At 41.6% G+C, this 24,326-nt stretch overlaps 1 protein-coding gene across 2 annotated transcripts in view; it reads left to right on the top strand.

The window, feature by feature from the left end:
• Window positions 1-20,019, top strand: part of CCNG1 (cyclin G1) — a 33,552-nt gene extending 13,533 nt beyond the window's left edge. For both annotated transcript variants that reach the window (XM_086931403.1, XM_086931404.1), the window contains 5 exons: window positions 8,725-8,978; window positions 9,551-9,629; window positions 11,229-11,327; window positions 16,669-16,880; window positions 18,581-20,019. In XM_086931403.1, coding sequence (XP_086787529.1) covers window positions 8,725-8,978; window positions 9,551-9,629; window positions 11,229-11,327; window positions 16,669-16,860 — 624 coding nt within the window. In that variant the 3' untranslated portion in view covers window positions 16,861-16,880; window positions 18,581-20,019. The remainder of the gene's footprint in view (window positions 1-8,724; window positions 8,979-9,550; window positions 9,630-11,228; window positions 11,328-16,668; window positions 16,881-18,580) is intronic.
• Window positions 20,020-24,326: the final 4,307 nt, after the last annotated feature.

Genomic DNA, 24,326 nt, shown 5'->3' on the forward strand with positions numbered 1-24,326 from the left:
GGATTCTGGAGAAAGACTTTGTTGGAAAGTGGGTTATTGTCAGGGACAAATGTAGGTCTGCCACTGGCAATAAGGCCACTAACACATGATAGGACTCTGCATAGGTCTTAGAAAAGTATTCCTTTGCTCAACCCTTGGTAACGTGGCTGCGAGCAGACAGGCTTAACTTCAAAGACAGGTATGTAAAGCATTTAAAAACACAATTTCTGTAAATAATTAAGACCCCACGCAAAATAAAAATCCAACTCCAATTTATAAAAATAGGTAATATTTTTATCTTTTAATTGACACCAAAACGAAAATAAACCACTGTAGGGAACCAGAGATGAATTTTTAAAGATCGGTCACTTTCTAGTGCTTAGAAACCAACAGTGCCCCTTTAAAGTCATTTCGTTTTCTCTGTCAGGGACACACCTTTATAAATTGTTCTGAATTCTCACCACTGTAGTGGGCCGCCTTCTTCAGCAAGCGGGGTCCAGTTAGAACACCTTCCTGGCGCTCTGCTTGCAGGTACCAAAGTATCCAACACGCAATCCAAGGTTCTGGAATCTCCAAGAGGGTCCTTGAAAGTGTGAAACTTCAATTCCGCAATCCAGTTTAACAAAACCCTAACAAATCCACTGTACTCCAGGCTTGGAATTCTTTGTGGGGCTGTCCAGGTGAGATCTGTTAACCTGTAGCTTGCAGGGAGTCCACTCTTAGTCCTTTGGCAGCAAGGTAATCCACAGGGCTGCCGTTTTACTTTGTGCAGTCTCCAGAGGTCAGGCCTTAGAAATCTTTGCACAGCAAACTTCGCAGCAGGGCACTTCTTGCTTCATTCAGTTTCAAGCAGCAGATCTGGAGGGCTCTGCCCCTCTCAGATACTTATTCAAAATTCTCTGGGTCAAGCACCAGGTCACTGCTGACCAAGGAGAGCAGGACAACTCCTCCTAGTTATGACCACATCCGGTGGAGTGTGGCATTTAGTTTGTCCCAGAGTGCATCATCCTTCCAAATCCATAATGGCTGATTTTCCAGCAAGGAGGTAAGAGCTGGCTAAACACACCCCCTGGGATATCTCATTTCCATGGATCATCCCAGTAACATCTGCAAATTCCTTTCTTAAGCCTAGTCCTGACTCTGGGTCACTACTGTCAAAGTGGACTAAAACCCAGGCCTCCCCTCTTGCCTTTGAAGAGCGTAGTTTACGACGCCACCTCCTGGCCTGGCATTCTTATAGAACAGATCACTGCCCTCCCAGCAGCCTGGCAAATCCACTTAACTCTGACCAGTCGGGGCAGACCACTGAAAGGCTGAATTTGGACTTACAAACTAGAAAGTCTCATAACTTATTGTATGTACACTTTAGGAGAAATTCAACAATATAATATCGTTGGATTTAATACGACCATTCTGGGAAGTCTTTGAATGGTCCGGCTAGTCCTATCCTATCAATACTTATTAATCAATCACTTACTACCATGTTAACCTATAGGCCATGGGGTTTGAAATGGGGAAAATGACTTGCGCCACTTTTGTAGCACCAGGGCTTATAAAACCATATTTTACAAGTATTTCCCTAATTTCTACGGGACCCCAACCCCCTGTGCAACTAGGGGAGACTTCAGGCGTTCTGAATCTGTAGAAATATTGCAGATCACCCTTACCCAGTCTTCCAGCAGCAAAGTCGAATTTGAGGACCTCTTTAGGACAATGTGGGGAGTGAAATGTAAAATTTCACTTTACCCAGGCTTCTAAAAACTCATTTTATAAGGGCGCTCCTTATAAATAACTGACCACCCACCCCTGGAATACCTAGGGGTGACCCTGGGGGTCCGTAATATGCAAAAACATGGTAGGTTTTTAATTTTTAAGGGCCCCTACCCCCAAAGTCGAGTTTGGGCATAATTTGAGGTTTAAAAACTGTCCTGGCCACCAGTGCAGCTTTTAAACTGACCTCAGGCTTCAGCGCTGCACACATGCTGGTGCAGAGAATCTGCTGGCCTCTAAACTGCCATGCCCCAGGATACTCTGGACTTCTAGGTAGTTTCAATCCCCTGCCCTATTGCATACTAGGGGCGTAGGTGGTAGGTCATGCCAACTACAGGGGTACCCCGCCATACTAAAATGTACCCTAGTGTAGGTTGGGTGTCTTAACTGTGTTCTAATGTGTTCCTTTTGGCTTGGCACTGGCCCTGGGCCTGGTTAAACAGAGCCCAGGGTCAGTCAGTTGCCACCAGTTCCAGTCAGCAAAAAGTTGGGGGGGTGCCCAGGGCACAGGATGACTTTGCAACAGACGTTCATTCAGGCACGGTTACATAAGAATGTGTGACCGAGGGAGGTTGTAAAAGTTGACTTAAATAAAAGGAGTAGTATCAAGAGGCATTTGAGGTACTTTGAGGATGGGCATAGTTTGTTGGGGAAAATCTAGGAAGGTATGGACTCCCACACTTATGAGCTGTAAGAGGTCGCACAGCTCTGCAGATAGATTGTGTAGCATCCATGTGAGTTATTTATTTTTTTATTTTCTGTATTGTCCTTTTTTTTGTAACCAAAATTAAAAGGATTAACCCAGATAATTGAACGCCAGTTGTAGTTGAAATTTCTAGTTGAGGAAATCCTTCTGTCATTGAAAGTAAGGCAACTTTTTGGTGTTAAGGATAGGACTTCTACTAGGCTGGCACCAGGGTATTCATTACAACACGAAAGACTGCAGCGCATCTTTTACCACACCAAGCCTCTCAATTTTACCAGACCTGCAGCTCTAGTGATTTAATCTGCTCTGCCTAAATGTAATACTCCTCACCCATAAATTCCTCTCCAATTATGTGATCCTGAGCAAATATTTCAATTCACATAGCTGCCATTTTCTTCACACTTTAACATATGAGCACTTCCAAATACGCAAGGTCAGCTGTACGAAGCTCTTGGCTGATTTATTAGACAAGTTTGCTCCATATGAAATGCATATCTAGCCGCATACGATATACATGACCCCTGCCTTGCCTCTTAGTTCATTAACAGCATTATCAAGGCGGGGGCAGACATGTTTCTCAGTTCATGTAAAGTGTTCTGATTTGTTTTACTCCTATTAAAATCTACCTTTGCATCAGACTTCTGAATTGCAAAAAAAATCCTTATTTATTTTGAACCGTTGTACTATTAATTTACAAGCTATTTAAATGTTGTGTTGGGAAATACACAAGGATGGTCAGACGGCTAACTTTATAAATTCTTCTAGCTCCAGTAAGAGAAAAATAAACACCATATTACAGAATAAGATGAGCAGCATTAGTAAAAAGACAAACTGGCATTTGACCTCTGTCCTTGAACAGACCGCAAATGCTAAATGAATCTTTCTTGCGTATTCACTTTCGGAATGAGCAGAACACCTGTTTCTTTCCAGCTCAAGTTCACTTGCCATAACAGAGGTAAGTCCTAAAAATAGCTGGACCTGATCAAATATGACTTCCCATAGCGAGTGGGCAAATGGATTTGTCGCAGCCTGCACGTCTTCAATTTGGGAAGACCTGGAAAGAGGAGGATCGTTCCTCTAGCCCACCTAATTGATTTTATTACCCATGCCAGTTGAGAAAGCTGACTGGGTAGATGTTTAGACTGACATTCCATCTCATCTGGGACATTAACTCATTTTAGTTTACAAAGAAACTGAAGTCTGTAGGCTATCACTCTGAATCTCTTGAACACTCCGATGCATCTTCACTGGGTTTAGTGCAATGCAAATTAAATTATCCCTTTTAAATAGGTCTAGCCGTTCTATAGCTGTCTGCCCAATATAGAAGTATTTTATAAGCTAGAAACAAGCACCTACTATGCTAGTGGTGGTAGGAACATGCGGACTTAGTATGTATTGTTTAGCATAACGCACACACAAATGGAATCCCACCATTTGTATGTTTAAAACCACCCGGCCCATTTTTTTCTCTAATGTAAACTCAGACTGAAGAAACCAAATCACCCAGGTATTTTAACAGAAGGTAGCTTGAATGGTAGATTAGCATACGCACACCTGTTTAAAGCACAGCACACTCACCACCACACCACCAGACTTTTGAAAAATCTGCCTTTTCTAAACCTTGCTTGCCAGAGTGGAAGCATGGGTATAACTGTAGCATTCTGCTGTGTGGCGACATAGGGATGAGCAAGACTGACTTGTACATGGTTACCCTGTTATTACACCCAACTAGAATGCTTCAACATTAGTGAGTGTAGAAGGCATTAGAGTTCAAATGGACATATGCACTTACATTTACATCGGTTTGGCTGCCTGGAGCTTATGCTCTGCTGATACCATACCTTGACTGTATCTATTAATTGCACAAGACTTTCCGTCATGACTTCAAACTCTTTAGTCCGCCTATCTGCGTTACTCAATTGTTTCACCGTCTAAATAAGTAAAAACATGCTAAAGCCATTCCAGTCCCGAAGGTGAACTTATTTTTACCCTTCAACCATCCAATAAGTCTAAACCATTAGCCACTCTTGGACATCAAGTCTTTGCCAACTTTGTTTTGGTTATTAACACCACCCTACAACCAATCAACTCAGTCATACAAGAATGCGGCCTTTCTCCTTAAACATTCACGATGAATCTTGACCTAGACTTCCATGCTCTCAGAATCCTAAACAATGGCACCAATTTAATTATATTGGGACCAGCTCTATTGAACATGCCTGAAATCTTCATATTTCCTTGGTGGCCAAACATTTCAATTTATTGTGCGGTTTCTTGATCTTCTCATTAATGGACCATTCTCCATAAATAGGGCTCCTTGTGTGCTGATAAAAAGCACCAACCCGTAATCTTCCGTGGAACTGTTTACTGTTTCAAGGGATACTTGGCAGAATGGCGTGTTAGGTTTTACAACATTAAAACCCGCCAAAAAAACAATATGTTTTAACGAATTCTTCAACTATGCAAATAGTGTTGCTCATGGTATTGCCATCTGTTTGCACACAACAGGTGGGCATTAACCACCCTGTATCTAAATGCTGTTTGACTTACACATGGACAAATCGTTCCAGACCTTTTTCTAATTATATCTGGGTGCTGAAGTCAGTGGCCAGAACTTTTTTGGACTCCTTTTGAAACCATTCCCTATTGTTTCTCAAGTATGCCACTTTGGATTCTGCCCCTTGTCATGATTATCTGGTGGTAATGGATTTGCCCCCCCCAAAAAGATCCTGTATTCACTTGCCATCATAATCGTAAGTGAAGAAGACCCTTCAAAAAGGATGAGTGTGGCCTGCTAGAATATGCCACTTTAGTTCACATGCGTTTACCATGCATGGCATTACAACAAGGTTGTTACGACTACGTTGTTACTCTCATACCATTAAAATCCAAGTCCGAACAACTTGCTGTAGGGGGGCACTGGTTTTCGGAATAGTATAAATTACTATTCCAACTCCAGTCCGTGCAACAGTAGGGAGGGTGTTGGATTTTAAATCCAAAACCATCTGCCCCCTACAGCAAGTTGTTGTTCTGACTTGAGTTGTAATGGCACGCGAGATTCCGCATTCAAGGTAAACTGTTTACCAGCCTGCTCTAGCAGTCCTAGCAAATACCTTATTTCAGTGACCTACACAATCTCCTACTCTATCCCTTTTTATATAGCTCCCAATTTCACAAACCCTTGATTGATTTCTCGCCCTATTCTTGTAGTAACTGTCCTTCAGATTTATTCAACACCTGGCATATCCCTCTGCCTCAGGTACACATCTGTGGTATCTTGTCTTGTTGCCATGCATCCTCTCCTTGGTAACCAGTTCTCTGCTGCTCAGTGAGTGATGTCCAAGAATGTGAATGTATGCACTGACAGATCAGTTTGAGAGTGGGATGAGCAGCAGCAGGCTTCTCCTGGTGGAGCTATGCATTTACCAACTTATCTACCTGTAATCTGACCATATTCTTTACAATAAAATCTTCCAATTTTCTACATTACAGGCTACGTGACTTTCTCCCTATGAGGGTATACACTGGCAACGATTGGGGAAATTCGATTGCTCCTAAACATGTACTTCAACTTGCTTGTGTTGGACCATGTGAGTTACTGGTGATGGGGCATGTTTGTCGTGCCCAAACATTGCCTTTTGATAGGGCATTGAGTTGCACCCTAACGTTGCTTGTGATAGGTAAATGTTGTCGGCATTTCAGTTGTTCGCCTGTAACCTCACTACCTACGCTCAACATCCAATGAGCTGTAAGGCTTCTTCCAGAAAATGAGCGATGCTTTCCTGGAGGAGCATCAGTGTGAGCGGTCAGTGACACCATAGCAATGTGGGCAATAGGATTTGAATTTACAGAATACCTCGTTCCTCGCACTGAAAACACAGGCCCAGAAGAGTGCTGAGACTGTGCTTGTATCCGTAGCATTTTGACAGCATGTACGTCTCACTGGCAACCATCTTCTCTAGGCTACTTTAATGAGCTCAGCACTTTCCACAGAAAGGAGCGAGCACAGTGAACTTAAAAAATGTCTAACAAATTCCTTGCTGCTCAGCTGTTGAAGCAGTATCATAAAATAAAACCGTATTCAGTCTCACGCGAGCGAGGCTTTAAGAAATACATACAAATGCATGGACTTCTGCACAGCTTGAGTTAGGTGTTGCTGTTCACGATTACATAGCCACGCTTGCAGCAGGCACTCAACATGAGGCGGAGTAAAACTTGTTAGTCTTATTCACCATGCTACCTTATCGGCTACATGACTTCTGCCTAGGAGTGGATCTCGTTATTACAATATCCAGCGAATACAAAACGCGATTCTCTAAAGCCTTGTACTTTCATGAAGAGATTATTTTCTCACGTAACAAATATTCTCACTCTGACATCTTTGCTTCCACCGTTCAATCCAGTTTCTGCTACCTTGTGTACCCCAGCAGGTATTACCATTCTACAGCATTTAATTTGACCTTGCTTACCACATACCTAGCAAATGGCTTTGATTCAAGGTCACTCCATGGAACAGGCCAACTGCTCCAAGTTAAGCAACAGCAACAGTGACATGTCCGAGTTTTTTTAACTTTTACTTTTACTTTGACCTTGCTCGTAATTTCCACCACCTCTGGCGTGCTGCTAATTTATAAATGCCCATCATTCTGTTCTCCACGCCTGTTCGCATGAAGCTTCAAACTGCCACTAATTCTCAATTAACTCTGGGTCTTGTGCGAGCGCCCTTGAGCCTCTGTTAATTTCAAAGTTGGATGACGTCTGGCTGATGAAGCTTTTTCCTTTGGTTCCTCTTGAAGTGAGCCTGCTTAAGTTTAGCATACTGTATGGGCGAAGGAATATTCACCGTGTTAGAAAGGAAATGCAATAACCTAGTTTAAAACATCAGTTATACCTGAAACCTCTACAGAGTTTTGATACCCACAACACTAGAGAGCCGTCTGGTATCGGACCCAATCAACCATTGAGGTCCAATGACTGTTGAGCAAAGCAAATGGTTCAAAGCCTGAAGCCAAAAAATGTTAAGCAAGACCAGTTGTTTGCTTACAGTAGCTTGAATGGTCTACTGAGGCATTCCCTCTTAAGATTCGCAAGTAATAATCCTGTATTAATGTCTGCTGATCGGATCCAGTAGTTGCACGTCTTCAACCCGAACACCTGCTTCCCTGTTACACACAAAGGTACACTTTCAATGAATGCAACTTGTTAATGGCATTCTAATAAATCTTGCTAAAAGATGCATTTTCCCTAGTGGTGAACAGCAGAGAACTATCTGAAGCTAGTGAGGTCTGGCCTTGGCCAGTGATAGAACAAGTCGGGCTTGTTAATTATAGTTTGCCAGGATAATGCATCATAAAGGTTGTAACAGTTCTTTCTTGGTGTTGTGGGGGATTTGGGGCTAAATGTAACTGTCCAGTTGTACTGTGTTCTGGCAGGGGGTGTCCAGAGAGTCCATTGGGCAAAAAAACAATTGGTATTCCACCACTCAGCCAGTTTATCCTTCACTAACTTCAACAAGGTTATGTTGATTGGTAGCGAATGGGCCCTAAGTGCAAGTCCAGCATATCCATGAATTTAATTGGTGGGTTTGTGCTGCCTTTACTGTTAATTGGATCTTTTTTTCTCCTTAAGTTCTGTACTACTACGTTTCCAGCTCCTGCCAATACAATTTGTTAATCTTAAGAACTAGCTGTATTTAAGAGTTCAGTGGGCCTGGATGTGCCGAGCACGTGGCCCAGTGATGAAGTCGTAAGTCGAACTAGAGTTGAAGGAATGGAATATTTCTACTGTTACTTTATGGGTGCGCTGTAAGATGGGACTTTTCTTAGTTTTTCAAGGGGGTGTTATGTTGACGCTTCATGGATACATGTGATGGAGCATATTTGTTTCGAGGAATTATTTTAGTCTATTCACTTGACTCTTATATTGTAAAGGTGATCTGTTGTGACACCTTGGACCCCTTTTGATCTACTCTATCGCCTTTCTCTTGTTAAATTAAAGACTCAATCATTTTATTAATCTTCTAGTGATGTATACCAGGAAACAAACACGCCTTTTGTGTATTAAACTTTAAGTTAAGGAGCACCTACCTTAAGCCTTGTAGCCAGAAAGAGGTTTGAGTTGGCATGACACCCATAACATTTATTGTACTATGCTGTGAATATTTGGTTATTCAATCCGCCCCAGTTTACATAATACTGGCATTTTTTGCTTCGCTATTTGGTGTTCGTAAAGCACCTTAACTATTTTTTTTCTTATTTTTTTTTTCTTAGGTACAGCCAAAGCATCTGGGTTGCGTTGGCTTAAGTTGCTTTTACCTGGCAGTCAAAGGAACAGAGGAGGAAAAGAACGTGCCTTTAGCCACCGATCTCATCCGAATCAGCCAGTATAAGTTCACGGTTTGTGATATGATGAGAATGGAGAAGATTGTCGTAGAGAAACTGAGTTGGAAAGTTAAATCTACAACTGCATATCATTTTTTACAACTTTATCATTCACTTGTCTACGAGAATTTAGATTTTGAAAGGTAATGCCTTGCTGACTTATGCAGTTTTATTTGTTGTACTGCTTTTAGTGAGTTTGTGTGCAGCTAAGCCTGTGTTATGTAGATCATTTGATTCTGCACAAGTTAGCTTATTTACACTTATTGTGATGGTACTCATGCTAACTTTTGCAGTCCCTGTTAATACTGGCATGTCTGAAGGGTAAATCTTATGTTTGCGGCCTGTGGATCCATCTGACCTTTTTAAAGATTGTGCAAAACAACTTCCTCAGTATTTGCACCATAAGGGTGTTGGATCACTTCGCTGGCACAAGTGAAGGGGTTGTAGCCCAAGTGTTATAGTTTCCATTAAAAAAAAAACACAAAACCCACCAAGGTTCTGATAACTAGGGATTTATATTTGTGGGTGTGTGCATATATAGATATATGTAGCCTTTACATTAAGTGCCCATATGGTTTGGTATATCAAGTTTCAAAATAAACTATTTGATGACTTGCCTTGTTTCAGTAGTTTATAAATGGAAGTGCAAGCGTTTTAGAACATGATTTATTGTTGTACTTGCCGTTTGATTGCCATGTCTTTGTGTATTTTTTAGAAAAAAGAACTTCTCCTTTGAAAGGCTTGAAACGCATCTTAAAGCTTGCCACTGCAGACTACTTTTCTCCAAAGCTAAGGTGAGTAAAGCAGTCCTTTTTGAAATCAAATAATTTTCAGGTGGATGCTCTTAACTCTATTTGTATTCAAGCCTCGGTGCAGAGTGAAGTTTAAAAGTTTACTTGTACTTTTTTGGTGTGATTGTAATTTCCCTTCACATTTCCTTTTTCCCAGCACCATAGACTGCATAACTTCACAAAGCAATGCATGTTCAATGAAACTATATATTTAATGCCAAAGGCTGCCACACTTCATGATGGACCATGGATAGAAGTCTATTTCACACCTACATACACACATATACACACACATACACAGCCACACACACACACACACACCTCTAGTGGCAGGCCTATTGCTGGGCCAGTTTCTTATTCAGAGGTGGACTTCGCTGCTTTCCATGCACTAGTCACTATATGGCCCAGTGAATTGCCCATCCCCGGTACGCAGCCTCTGTTACCTGTGAGAGCGAACACATTCTTCAATCCTGTACTTCACTGACTGGATTTAGAGCTTATAACAGAGCTGGCAACCAGTCTTCCCCATTCTGTGTACACAGTCCATTGGCCATCTGTCCACACGAGACCTGGACAGGCCACAAGGGTCGAAGCGTTGACAATTACTCCGTGGGAAGAAAAACTACTGTTCCTATTCAAACTACATTCCGCATTGGCCCTTTGACACAGGGACCACTTGCTGTTTTTAGTCCCTTCTCACTTTTGGGCATTGTGTGGATGGTTTGCAAAGATCAGAGTGTACGTAATCATAAGAATGTTTAACATATTTGATTGGTTAACTACTATGCAAAATATAGTTATGAGAATTTGAATTAATGTTTTGTAATTTTTGTCCCCTTTAGTATTTTATAAGCAACGCTTGAAAGTCAAATACATTTATTTTTTCTCACTTCCGTGCGTGCATACAATGTGCCCTATAGGCCGATAGAAAAAAGATAAACCTAATTCCTGCGGCGCAATCCAAGTCTAGATTTAGTACGATTTCAGAGGAGGCATTAGATGAGAAGGAGAAACCTTCAGACTAGTATACTGGGACTGAGCCCTTTTTAATTGACTCTGGTTTGGGTAGAGATTAAATCAAACACACAAGGGCTGGAGGAATGCTTGTAAGAAGCATAACCATCGCTTGGGGTATCATTCCAAATCCTAGTTTTAGTTCATGATGACACCTTAGTTTGGACCAAGTCATATACAAATCGATCTTGTCTGCCCTCCAGTGGGAACAGTCAAGCCTGAACTGCCAGACTGTCCTCACTGAACCAGAACACAAACATCCTGAGAATATTTTCGCCCTGATTAGGGCTGTACGGTTGGGTGTAGATTACCCTAAAAACCTGAAACTAAAATAATTTGGTGGGGCAAGGAGGGTAGAGCATTTTGTGTAGGATGCCACTACAAATGGTGGCTAAGGATGTTGCCTATGTCTTCAGTTGCTTATGGTCTGTAATTGAACTAGAAATATTTCTGACCAATTTTCGCCCCCACCTCCCTATGTCCCTCAGTTTTTGCAGTACTTCTGGTATTTTGACAAGCTAGTGTTACAAACATGTTTGCTTTTGTTGCTGAAATCTGAAGCCCGGTGCTTGCTTGTTTTTTTCTTAGCCCTCTGTGTTGGCTCTTTCCATAATGGCACTGGAAATTCAAGAACAGAAGCTACATGAGTTGACCGACGCTGTAGAAGGACTCCAGAAGCATTCCAAGGTAAGCACTAACCGTATCCAGTCAATTAAGTGACAGAAGGACTTGCAGTAGGAGTTACTCTGGTTTTAATTGGCTTTTAAGTGTTTGGATGTGCTGCAGTGGAAGGCTGTCTGCAAATCTCTCACTGTCCGAAATGGTTTCTGACTGATTAGGGTATGGCCATAAGCCAGACAGAACCCACCACTCTAGTCAGGGCAAGTCATTTACACCCAAAGATAACCTGTACTCACCTTCTGGTAGCTTGGCGCAGATGAGGAAGGCTTATCTGAAACCATGTGTAAAGCATTTGTGAAACACCAACACTATGAATACACCATAAAAGACTCCACATATTATATAAAAAATATAGTATATTGTACAGCACCTCCAAGAGCAAAATGACATGAATTAAAATCCTGTGATAGTACTCCCCCTAACCATGCAGGAATTAAAACATACATTATAACATCATGGTTTGAAAATAACCACCTAAGTTAGAGGCTTAACAAATCGCCATAAATCATGAACACAGGGTGCAGCACACCTGCACTCCTATTACACTTTGTGGTAATTTGGATCCAAATGTAGGGCATCCAAGCGCCTTATGCCGATTTACCTTCAATACAGTAATTGTTTCTGAATGTTACACATTCCCTATGGGACCTCGGTTGATGGCTCACTCTGAAATGCCACAAATAACAATGCCCAAGGTAGGACCCAAAGGGGGAGGTGGGAGGGCACACGCTGGGAATCCAGCGGGAGTCCTCACTGAGTCCCATGCATGAAAATAAGCAAGGTAGCTGCCTGCTAACACGCAGTGCAGCTACTGACAAAGGCCTTCTTGTTCAGCAATAATGCAGTCCTAAGGCTGTAGCAACTCCAGGGCCTCTCAGACTGTTGTCAATAATGTAAAAACTGAGCTGCCCATTAACATGTAGGGCGGCTTTGAGAATGTAGGCTGCCCTGCACACCCTCTCTATACCTGGGTGCAGCACTCTGGTACAAAATATAGTGCCATGGTGGTCTCTGGCATGGCTCTACTCCCCACGTCCGGTCTGACAGTTGTAAACTGCTTACTTTCTGTTGGCAGAACTCCAGCAGTGCTGTATTCTGCCAACACAAGGTTGTAAACCATATTGGTGCAGTTCGGACTTCCACTTTTGTGTTAGTCAACCACATGCTGTTTGGCAAAGAGGTGCTCAGCACGTGCTGACTAAACACTTATAGTTACTAGACTCTAGGTTACAAGGCAGTGATTAAGCGGAGTCTTGCCTGGGCCAGATTCTTAAAGAACAAGGGAACGGTGTCAAGCTGTGCCTTTTGGAGAGCATTAGCAGTGAGCACAGGGCAAGGTGGCCAGCAGCAAGCCAGCACATCTAAAAAAAATAGTTGGGGTGGCGGTCCCTCCTTCTGTCCAGCAATCAGCAAGCAGTAGGCCAACACAGCAAAGCCGTCCACATGACTGGCGGTTTATACTGGCAGCAAAGCGGTCCTTTAGCACTGAGGCATATAAAGTAAGCGCTGTCTGGTTAAAAGCCCATTCAGAGTCTCAAATCTTGGCCAAAGCTCCAAAATGTCTTTGTTCAAGAGGTGACTTAGGGAGTGTTGTGCAATTCTTTCAACCCAGACCTGGCTCCAGGCATCAGTAGGTGATAAATCAGCCCTTTATGTGAGGGAAGGGCACAGCCTATCCAAACTTAAAGTATGAATGCCCACTCCCAACCCAGGAAGACCATTCATATACCGATGAATGCAAATGTAACCCTGTCACACAACACCCTTCATGTGATTTTTGTCTGGAAAGTGCAAACAAAGTGTAGCTGTCACCCAGTACCAGACATGTATTGGAGTCAGGCTGCAAGGAGTCTTGAGCACAGAAATGCCTACTTTCTAAAAGTGGTGTCTCAAGAATAGTAGTGTAAAATCAAACTACACCTGCAAGCAGTTTTTATAGCTACCATTCTAATCATGGCCATGCTACTCCTTTCAGATCTGGAATTGCCACTTACAAGTATATAAGGGAATTCCAAATGCTATCCTATGAAAGGAGTAGGCCTCAAAGCAGTGCAAAACTAAATGCGTTGTTTGTCACTACCAGGACATGCCGCCACACAATAAGGTACATGTCTTACCTTTTTACTTTCACAGCACCATGCTCATATGGCTACCTTAGGGGTGACCTATTAGAGGAAGTTTTAGCCTGGCAAGTAGGCTTAAATGCTAGGTCAAAGTGCAAGGACACTACGCAGGCCCTTCAATGGCTGGCCTGAGACCGGTTTTTAAGCCTTTCAGTGGATGGCACAAGTAGTGCTGCAGGTCCACTAGTCTCCTTTAATTTACAGGCCTTTGGTATATGGTATACCACTTTAAAAGGGACCTACAAGTAAATCAGATCTGTTTAACTGGTGTAAACCAACCATACCACGTTTTAGGAGAGCGCATGTACTGTACCACTTCTAATCAGTGCTAGTCCTAAAACCAACCATGTCAGAAAAATAGGCAGAGGGAGGCCAAAGGTTTGGGGCTAACCCTGCAGAAGGGGCAAGGCCCAGCAGTCACCGATTTCAATTTAATGTCCTGGTTTGTCAATGGAAATCTTTAAATGAGTGCCTGCGACTTGTGCATATCTTCTTGCCAGCGTCAAAAGCTTTAAGTGAAATGGTTTCCCAGTCCAAGCTCAACTAATCCAAACCTTCTTGTAAATCCTAGAGAAAACCAGTCTGGTTGGCTTTAAAGTTCTGTTTTTTTTTCTTTTGTTGTGGTTTTTGTTTTGTCTGTGCAATGTTCAGATACATTTTGTATTGATTCTTGGAAGGTATACAGATTAATTGTTCACCCTGATATAGAGTAAGGTGAAATTAGAGTTTATAACCAGATTGAGGTCGTTTTTTGTGTTTGAGGAACATTGCATTTAACTCTTTTTTTTCTCTGCTCTTTTCAATTAAAATTTTACTTCTAAAGGGATGCCACCCAATCTAGGATTGCTTAAGCCTTGCTTAATATCCAGTATACCACCCCTGTGCACATAGCCACATAAACAGTGTTCCCCTGACTGCTATGCATATTTGGAGCAGGTTGGGAACTGAACTAGTTCTGAACTGCCACTCTGCCATTAAAGGGTTTCTAGAAGGTAACTAGTATATCATTATTGAGGGAGGGATACAGTCATGTGTTTAAAGATCAGTAGGCTGTATTTGGCCATCTCAAACCTGCACAACAGTGCATGGCAGTCCACTTCAAAGTGTTCTTAACACCTTTTAACAGGGAAGGAACAATGTTTGTAGTCACTTAGTCATAAGTGTCCAGCAAGTGGACTCTTGCCAACTCGTCAATTTTTTTTTGTAATTTTTTTTTGTGCCCATTGTCTGTCACATTAGAATTCGGGGGCCTAGCAAGGTTGTTGAAAGCTGTGATTGAGTTGGAATTTCAGCTAAAAGATGTAAAAAGAGTTTACGAACAATATTGGTGCCACGGTTTTGAGTGATTACTAAATTAGCCTTTGCCCATCCTGAGTTATGGATTTAATGACCTTTTACCGGTATCGTGATTCATGCAGCATCGCGTTTTGATGTTGCTTCTGAACACTTTGATGGCAAAACTGTAGATGTGGTTAATTCTTTTACTGTTTCATAACTGAACTCTGCGTAGCAGGGCTTCCGGTCATGTAGATCTTGCTTACACCCTGGTGCCCCTGGATTGCACTAAGACTGAATGGTATATTGGGTAATGCAGAAACTGAGCTTTGGTTTTCCATGGAGGCATATACATGTCTAGGTAGAAACGTGTGTGTGTGTGTGTGTGTATATGTGTGTGTGTATATGTGTGTGTGTGTGTGTGTGTGTGTGTGTGTGTATATATGTATATATATATATATTCTATCCAACAAAGTTGCCTCTGGTTATAAGGACGCCATTCTGCTGGTGCGGTTTAAACAAAACCTTTATTTCACCAAGCTGCACACTTAGTCCGGTTAATTTCGAGCCTTCCTTCTTCCTCTTGGGGCCATTTGGCAGCACATGACGGGGTTTAACCACATCCTTCATTTTTTAACCATTCCGTGCATACTCTCTCCAGTGAGGTGTGCTGGGGGATGTAGTTCGATTCTTCCCCTTCATTGGGGTCCTTCATGTTCCATAGTCCAATGCCATTTAAATCTCATTTTACTACCCTCCAGTGGGTTCCAGAGATTTGAGTGCAGCAGTTCATTTATGAAAAGCACCAGCTTTGTCTGTCTGTCTGTCTCGCAGCAGAATGCTGTACATGTTCCCAGACCAGCGTAGACTCTCGTTGTTTCTTTTTGGTTGGGGGAGGTGAATTAAAGGAGCTCATGCATGCTTGTGGCCATCGTCTACTTGGTGGTTAAATGAGCGCCAGCAATTTGCAAGCAGCCAGTGCCCCCTCAGTTTTGGAGTGGACCAATGGAATGAAACTCTGTGTTGCACTTGAAGAATTGGTCTACAAAGCCCGGAGTATGTGTATTAGAAATACTTTAAGATATGGTCTCCCTGGAGTCAAAACTGCCACAACTCCAATATGAGGGTTCCACCAGCTGAAGGAACTGGGTACAAATGCAAATTGTTTTCTTCCATGGGTGCATGTATTAAAATGTTCATGAAATGGACTACATGGTAGAGACTCCTTAGAGACCAAGCACTGGTTTAATTTAAGCTTTATATACTTGAAAAACCAATAGTTATATGAAAAAAAGTTAGCGAATAAGGGGGAGAGGAATCTGGGTTGCAGACAGTTAATGCACCAAGTAGTGTTCTATGAAGTTGCTTTGGGTGCATAGCTGGAAAAGGCTTGTGTTCGTGTTATTCTAATTTTTACACTTGGTCTGCAGTTTGATGGTGTCCTGTCTGCGTGTGTGCCAATCTACCAGAGGTGGTGATCTCGTCTGTTACATGAGGGTTGCTGGCCACGGTGGCTTTTTAAACAATGCTGCTGTTTTGGTTTTTTTTTAGATGGTGTGGGCTGGCAAGGGGAGCCAGTGGCGGTGATGTCATTATACCAAAGTGTTAATTACTAAAGTCTTGGCATGATCCTCTGCATATGCTGATTGTTCTCAATTTGGATGCTTTGCTTTTGTCTCCCTTTGCCTTGCATATTTAGTGCTAGTACTGAACGTTAAGCACACTATTTCACTATCCAACTTGAACATACAGAAAACTGCATTGAGATGGAACCTGACTTTTTTGTGAACATGAGTTTGTGCTTTGGCAAATGCTGTAGCTGAGGATTATGATTTCTGCCTTTTGGTTTGACTGTGTTGCACAAGTTGCTTTGGTTTAAGGTCATTGCATCTTCTGGTCGTGGATTGTTTGAAGTTTTGCATGATCTTTCTTTTCTTCTATCACTATAGATAATTAGCCGAGATTTGTTAGTTTGGAAGGAGATGGTGTCAAAGTGTTTAGCAGAATATTCATCTACCAAGTGTTCAAAACCAAACGTCCAAAAACTGAAGTGGATTGTTTCTGGGCGTACAGCACGACAACTACGGCACAGTTTCTACCGGATGGAACACCTTCCAACAATTCCAGAGAGCAGCTTCTAGCATGCTTTGACTCCGATACAGTAAGTTACATATGTATTGTAGCTAACCATTTTTGTTGAAATAAACCGCAAAGGATAAGTTACAAACTTTTAGTTGTGCAAGATAACTGGTGGAGGCTATAGTGACTATGGCTATCCCACTGATTTTAACGTATTGGTAAAGCTAGTTCCACACAGTGTAAGTGTAGCACATACTCCAGTGTTAACAACAACTTTAGAGGCAACTTGCTTTGACGTTTTAGTCTTGGCAGGTTTGAGCATGAGGTCAGCCGGAGCTTTACTAATACACACACCCCCTCAAGTTGCCGATGTCCTGGTCCAGTCTAAAATGGCCAGAGTAGAAATTGCTGGTTAAGTAATATGGTTAAAAAATGTATACGAGAACATTCCTCCAAAAATAAACGTATGCAAAAGAAACTAAGTAAATGGATTTGCTAGCTCCCACAATATAGCATGGATTTTTTAGAATTTAAAATGGCTGTGCAATGTGGTGCATGGATAGCCTTTTCCTACTTTTTAAAATGGTACACCAGCAAGCTGGTGGAGCAGACCTTGAACATGTGCTTCTAATCCAGATATTGCACCATCCGAAAGGAACTGGGCCTGTGCAGCAAGCCAGTTGTCCTTAAAGTTGGGTGCTCTAGTCCAGTAGCTGAATCAAATGCTTCCATCTTTAGCTGTAAACGCAAACATAAAGCTTGTACAGCAGTCCCCTTTCACGTATTTGGTTGTCTTTTACTTTTGGCCTGAAACTCATAGGTTTGGAATAAATCTTGTTTTGACGTATAATCGGAGACCGAAGAATGGGGATTATAAGTCATGCAATAAAAGCAAACACTAAATTGTATGTATCCCTCCTATTTCACCTGCAAAAACACACTTCATGTACAGTTTAATCTGGGTTATGGGTTTTGAGTATGTTGTAAGATCACGTTTGGATCAATTGCAGTTGTTGGCAGTAAAATGGCTGAATAGAAAATTGCTATGGTCCCTTTGCTTTGAGAAAATGAAATGGCTTTCTCTAAAGCATTCAACGTTTTTATAAATCTGTACTCTGCAGGTTTGTGTGGAAGGGGTGATCTGTCTGCAGTTCTGGTTGCCATGTTTTTGTTATGCCTTACCTATAAAGGTCAGGTTGTCTGGAGCTTCTACTCCAAGGGGCCTCTCGCCCTTGCTAAAATTAGAAAGCAGAGCACTGCTTTTAACAATCCTCAGGTTACGTGGCTCTCAACAAACAGTGAATCTGCTAAGTCTCTGCCTTCTGGATAAGCTGCCTTTCCTTTAGTAAACGGATGTGTTGGTGCAGTGTAGGCATGTTTGAGCTTTGAAGCTTTATATTATCAAAGCAAGTCTAATATTCTTTGTCTGCCGCAACTTTAACTGTACTCCTTGCAAAGGGGAGGGGGGGTTGAACACGGTGGGCTGGAGAAGTAGTCTTCGTCAAACTTATCTGCAATACCACCACTTGTGCTGTCCTACTTCTGTTTTTCTGCACTGCCCCTTTGGTAGAAGCTATCATTTGCGTGTGTAATTTTGAATTGCTAGCTTCTCATAGCTTTTATTTTGAAAACTAAAGCTGTACTGTTTCATTTTATATCCTTCCTTGTTTCTTATCTTTAGCGACTGTCCCAATCCGCAGTACTATTCTTGGCTGGTCAAATGTATGCAGATGGTTGTGGAGTTCACCCTAAATTAACTTGTAACATTCTCTTTTTTTGCAGATGCACTAAGAAGAACATCATGCTGGCTCATTGTATTGAGCTTTGGACTATGAAGTATTTCATTAAAACTGTGAAACCAGAGAAGATAATGTGTAGCTCAGGCAAGAGTGTTTTTATAGCTATATATATTTCTTAAAAATGTAAAGTTCAGGACTAAAATGTATTTATCCAGAAACCTATATCATATTGATGTGGAACTAAAATGTGATCTGGAAATCTTTAGCAGTAGGTTTGTTTTAAGAGCATTTAAAATGTTTCCTTTTGTACTGAGCTACATCTTGCTGGGTGGGGAATGTTTTGCCCTTGAACATGAAGGACATGTTATCACATGTTTCCTCATTGTCAAAAGTTTAATTTTGAAGTCCTGGACTTAAACATTTTTAAATTTATTTGCACTTTATGTTCGATTTTAACCTTAAAGTTAGGATAACCTTATAGGGCAAAGCCCTACTGAAATTGATCACCATTTTAATTTATCTCCAGTTGCTTAAAGCAATAGTTTTTTTCGGTGCATTAAAAGTTGTACAATGCACCTTGAATGATGCCTGGCTAGAATGCACATGTGAACCGATTGCAGTAACACCCATGTTAGGCTTGTATGCATTGACTTTTATATTGGCCATTAAATGCAGGTAATGGGCCTGAAGGACCTTTTTGTGACAGCACCTGCTTTGAATCCTCAACTGCTGGTTGTAGGGTATCTAAAGGGTAACCCTGAAGTGGGATGTAAAAACACCCATCCAACCTTAACCCATGAATGTTTTTTGTTTTTTTAAACCCCTGCTCTTCATTTGATGCACAAGCAGTAACTCCAGTTGTATTTACATTACTGCCCTTGAATGGGAGGTTCTTATTTATAAATAATGCTTTCTGATAGTTTGTACAGCAAGCAGTGGCTTTCATTTGTTAGCTTGTCACCGAGATAATAAATCTGTCACCTAGGACTGGTTGTATTCATTAGAATATTCGACTTGCAGCAGGTGCAAGCTTTTAAGGACCCTGCAATTGATAATCTGCAACAGTCATCATTTTTGGAGCAAAAACAATTCACACTTTGAAAACGTTGTTGCACCTGGTGGATTCCAGAAAAGAGCAAGGATGTGTTTTAACAGGCTAAATGTTTGAGTTAATGGTCACCTATGTGTTGAGATTTAATGCTTGCACTTAAGTTAATTACAACAGACTACTTATTAACCGCTGCTGAGTTTACTCAGCACTTTTTAGCCATTTGTTTCCAAGGCTTTTGAGTAGTCTGTTATGCTGTGTTGACTTTGGATAATGTCAGGTGCAGTAGACGGATGGTTATTAAAATGAGAAATTACATGTGGTAATGTTAATGGATGGATGTGTAAACAAACAGTATTTGACACTGCGTAAATAAAAGCTCTAACAAGAATTTAAGAACTGTACCTTTCAATAAACTAAACTTGTTGAAAAGATGATGTTGCAGTTGTAAGCTTATTTGGGTTGTTAGAGGGTATAACTAGGCGATGGTATACATTCCTGATAAAGGCAAAATAAATCAACTACCATAGCTTTGCCCTCCCAAAGCTTTTGAGCATATAGTGCTACCAGGTCTATAAACTGTAGTATTTTTATCCATTTTGTTCATAGGAAATACATGATCAAGAGCTAAACTCCAACTGAAGTTGAGGCAATTACCCATTATTCTTGTGCGAACTGTCAAAGATCTTGAAGAGATGCAAGGCAAAAGCTTCTCTGCTGAATTAACTGGATTCTTACTTTCTCCCTTACGAGTGCAAAAAAGAAAACAAGCCTTGGGACTTTCGGAGCAGAAAGGCTTACACATCTCACTAGAACATAGGCGTGCATTGTAAATGCTATTTCATTATTGTGTGGCTGATGTACAGTTCTAAATAGATTTAACACTAATTGCATATTTACACCCTGTCTTAGATAAAAGGTAAACTTCTAGATTTCCCATGGTCTCAAATGTAATAAGACTCTGCAGAATAATAGTTGTGATGTCTCGTCCTGTTCTTGCTTAAAACAGATCCTTGGTCTTTATAGCTGCCTAACTTGCATACGTAGTCCAAGCTTAAGATGGCGTCAAAACTTTCCCAGTTTGTGGAAGATTGGACCCCTTGTGAGTTTGTGCACCCCACCCCTACTATCCTACTATTCACTTTTCTCCTTTAAAAAAGATGTCTGTTTGGATTAGTGTTCATGTGTAAACTTTGACTGGTTTCCTGTAGTATCCCCCCCCTTCTAGTTTGTTTTCAAACTAGGAGACCTTAATATACAAAACAGTAGGCAATTGTCCGTTTGTAGTTATTAGGCAGGCTACATATACAGCAACAGACCAAAACCTCACACCTTAGCATGCAAATCATTTGGCGGAGGAGAGGAGTTGAGCCATATATAGCAAGCACTTTAGGTCATTGGGGCTGTATCATTTCTGCTGTTAAGAGAAGTTCAAAATTATTCCATATATCCCTAGACTGTGATGTAGCGGCAGTAGAGCTTAATTTAAGCAATTTCTCTTGCAAGTTGAGATCCTTCAACCAGTTTGCTCAGCACTGCTGTGCCCTCCAAAGCATTGCAACATTGCATTTACGTAGCAGTAGGGCAAGGCAAACCAATCTGCAGAGGGGGTTTAGGAACCTCATGAGTATAGAACAGACATCCTACTCTAGGTGTGATCGCAGATCCGAGGCAGTTATTAACCTCCACTCCTTGATGGGTTCTTGCCAATAGGCATCTATCTCAGAGCAGGACCACACCATGTGGAGGAAGTCTGCTTTCAAAATCGTAAACCTTCAGCTTCAAATCCGTAGATGTAGCATATTGGACCATACAAGTCCGAGTGTAGAAGGCGGTGTTTGTTTACCATTTGCAGAAACCTTTTGTTTTGCAACAATACAGCCACACTACATCTTTAATAAGGAGCCCAACTCCCATTTGGCTTTCATATTCAAATTATCAACCCACTGAGTATTCACAAAACAGCTGTACATACTTGTGCCCAAATTTGGGTACTAGGATTCGCTATAATCCTAGTTAACATCGGCCATTAAGGTGGCTCATAGGGGGAAGAACTACCTCTTTCAAAGAATAACTTGAGCATTGATAAGTTAATACATTCAGGGAATTAGGGCAGGCACCATTTAGCTATTCAGTGAATGTCAAAATGTGACTGTTTATGAACAAAGGTCCCAGTGGCTCTAATTTCTGGTCACACAGCTTCCCAACAATGTCCCTCATATTGACCAATGAAAATTTAGTGTTTATAAACTGGGGCGATCAGCGAGGAATACATTTCTGTAACTCCAGCTTTTGTGACCAGTCTACTCCTAGCCCATCTAGAGGATCTGACTGTTTATTTAATTGGCTGACTAGATTCCGCAGATGGTCTCCTGTAACGAAATCTGAGCGGCTAAGACCGCCTTCTACATTAAGTGAAAGCAAGCGTATGAATACTGTTAGTGTGATTGTTGTTGGAGTGGGGTAAGGAGAGCATCTATTTTTCTTTTTTCATTTAACTAATCTGACTTGTTTATGATGCAGCTTGGTATATGAAGATTATGAAAACTACTATGGAAAACAAAGTAGGCAGTGCTGCATCGCATGATTTACTTTTATAAACACCACAAAGATGTTATAGGAATTGACTTGATAACACAAGGAGCTGATGAAACTTTTCAGACACTCACCCCCAGTCACAGATAGCTGTCTGAACTGGGGTGGCGAAGGGAGCTAAAGAACGATGATGGATTCAACCCAGATCTGTCACTGGGGGTGAGTCTGAAAAGTTTTAGCGCTCCCATCTCCTTGTGTCTGCTTTGTTCCTCCTAAGTTGGCAGGGTATGCCCAGACGTGGGTCCCTTGCTCATTTTGCCACTGGATTCAAGCTAGCCTGGCTGAGGGTTGTTAGCCCGAAACCGATCCCAAGATGCTTGTTTCCGGTTCAAGGAGGACATTACTTGTCAGATCAGGCTTGGACTGTTCCCATGAGGCACAGGGTCAAAACTAATTTGCATATAGCTGTGTCTGAACTGGGGTGGCAAAGTGAGCTAAAGAACGATTATCTTAACCCAGATCTGTGACTGGAGGTGAGAGTCTGAAAAGTTTCAGCTCTCCGTATTATCTTGTGTTTGCATAGGAATTGGCTTGTCATCACTGGAGAAACCTTGGAAATCCTGTCTTGTTTATTTAGGTGTCATGCAAGCAATGTATGAGTAATTCTAGGCACTTATTCTGGGGTTTCCAAGTCTAATGATAAAGCCACATTACAAGTGCAGCTGATTTTTACGATTGACTTGTATTTAGGTTTAACCCCTTTCGTGCTGCTGTTGGCAGACCGGAGCACTACCTCGCTAGTGCTGCTGTCTGCCTACGCTGCCCAGCCCATTTTGTGGAAGTGCCGGGAAATCGTGGCTGCGGCAAAGGAGTTAAGTGATGTGGTGGACACATCAAAAGCCATCTCTAGGTGCATGCAGATATGCATCCCATCCCTAGAGGGGCATTAGGTCGGCCCTCTTCAGTTATTGGTTTTTCAGTGGATTATATTTTGCTTGGGCCAACCGGTCAGCCCACTTCAGCCAATAGCACTATTGTACTGTGAGTGCATTTTGGTCTTGCGTTTAAAGTATGCTTTGGGTTTCAGTAATTCAAAGTGTGTGTGTGTGTGTGTGTGTGTGTGTATATGTATATATGTATGTATATATGCATGTTCTCCATTGTTGGTTCCATTTGCCGCTAATGCAGCGCTCAAAACGGGTGCGGCGCCCTGCAGCTGAACCACGCTGCTAACACATTAATCACTATTCCTCCTGAGAAGAACAAATCAAGTCGCACTCCACAGATCAATTTTGCAGTTTTTTTTTAATTTTTCATTTTCATTCCACAAACAAGGGCAGATGTTCCGATCTACGCGTTTCGGTATTACAAATACCTTGCTCACGATCAACCGACCACTTGGCTCCCCCTCCCTGATATACTTAAATGCACAATACATCATTTCCTGTATGGGGGTTACCAGTGCCTCAATGCTTTCTGGGAGATGTAGTTTTTTGGTGTTTTCTCACACAGTGTAACTTATTTCATTTTGCCCATTCTCATGCTTTTCTCTATATTTTAGCACATTATGAGACAGTGTATGATAAGTGGTTAAGGTGTTATAAACTGATAAATTTCCTCTAGTGGGATTACATTACATATTCACTCATGTTTGTATATGCATTGATAGCTGACGGTTGAGAATATTACAAAACCTTCAAAGACAGGTATCCCTAGTCATTGTTTTAAACTAGTTATATGGTTCCCTCAAGTGGGAATACATTACTGTTTGTGGCTATTTAACATTCCTGAATTTTTTCCATCGCCAGATCCCTTCGGTTACCCGTGTAACATTAGAACATGTAACCACTGTGTACTATACATAGAAGATCTTATCATTTCATATAAAATGTCTCAAATTTCTCAAGTTTATATATCATACCCCTTACAAGTATAGTAAGCAGATATGGTATGTTGGGCAACAAACAGATTAACAAAGCGAAGTCCTTATAAGTGTATATATAACTCTTCTGACTGATTAAGCCCATAAGGGGTTAGGGTTCTTAGGTTTTGGATATGGCGTGACTCTTTTTGTCTCAACAGTTTTTCTCTGTCTCCCCCTCTTTCTTTTTTGGGGACACTTTCAAGCCCAAAGAATTTCAATTGATTCCAGTCACTCCGATGGTATTGCTCCATGTGTTTGGCTATTGCACTTGCCTTGTCCTTG

Source organism: Lissotriton vulgaris, chromosome 7, assembly GCF_964263255.1.
Source record: "Lissotriton vulgaris chromosome 7, aLisVul1.2, whole genome shotgun sequence".
NCBI classification, from domain to species: Eukaryota; Metazoa; Chordata; class Amphibia; order Caudata; family Salamandridae; genus Lissotriton; species Lissotriton vulgaris.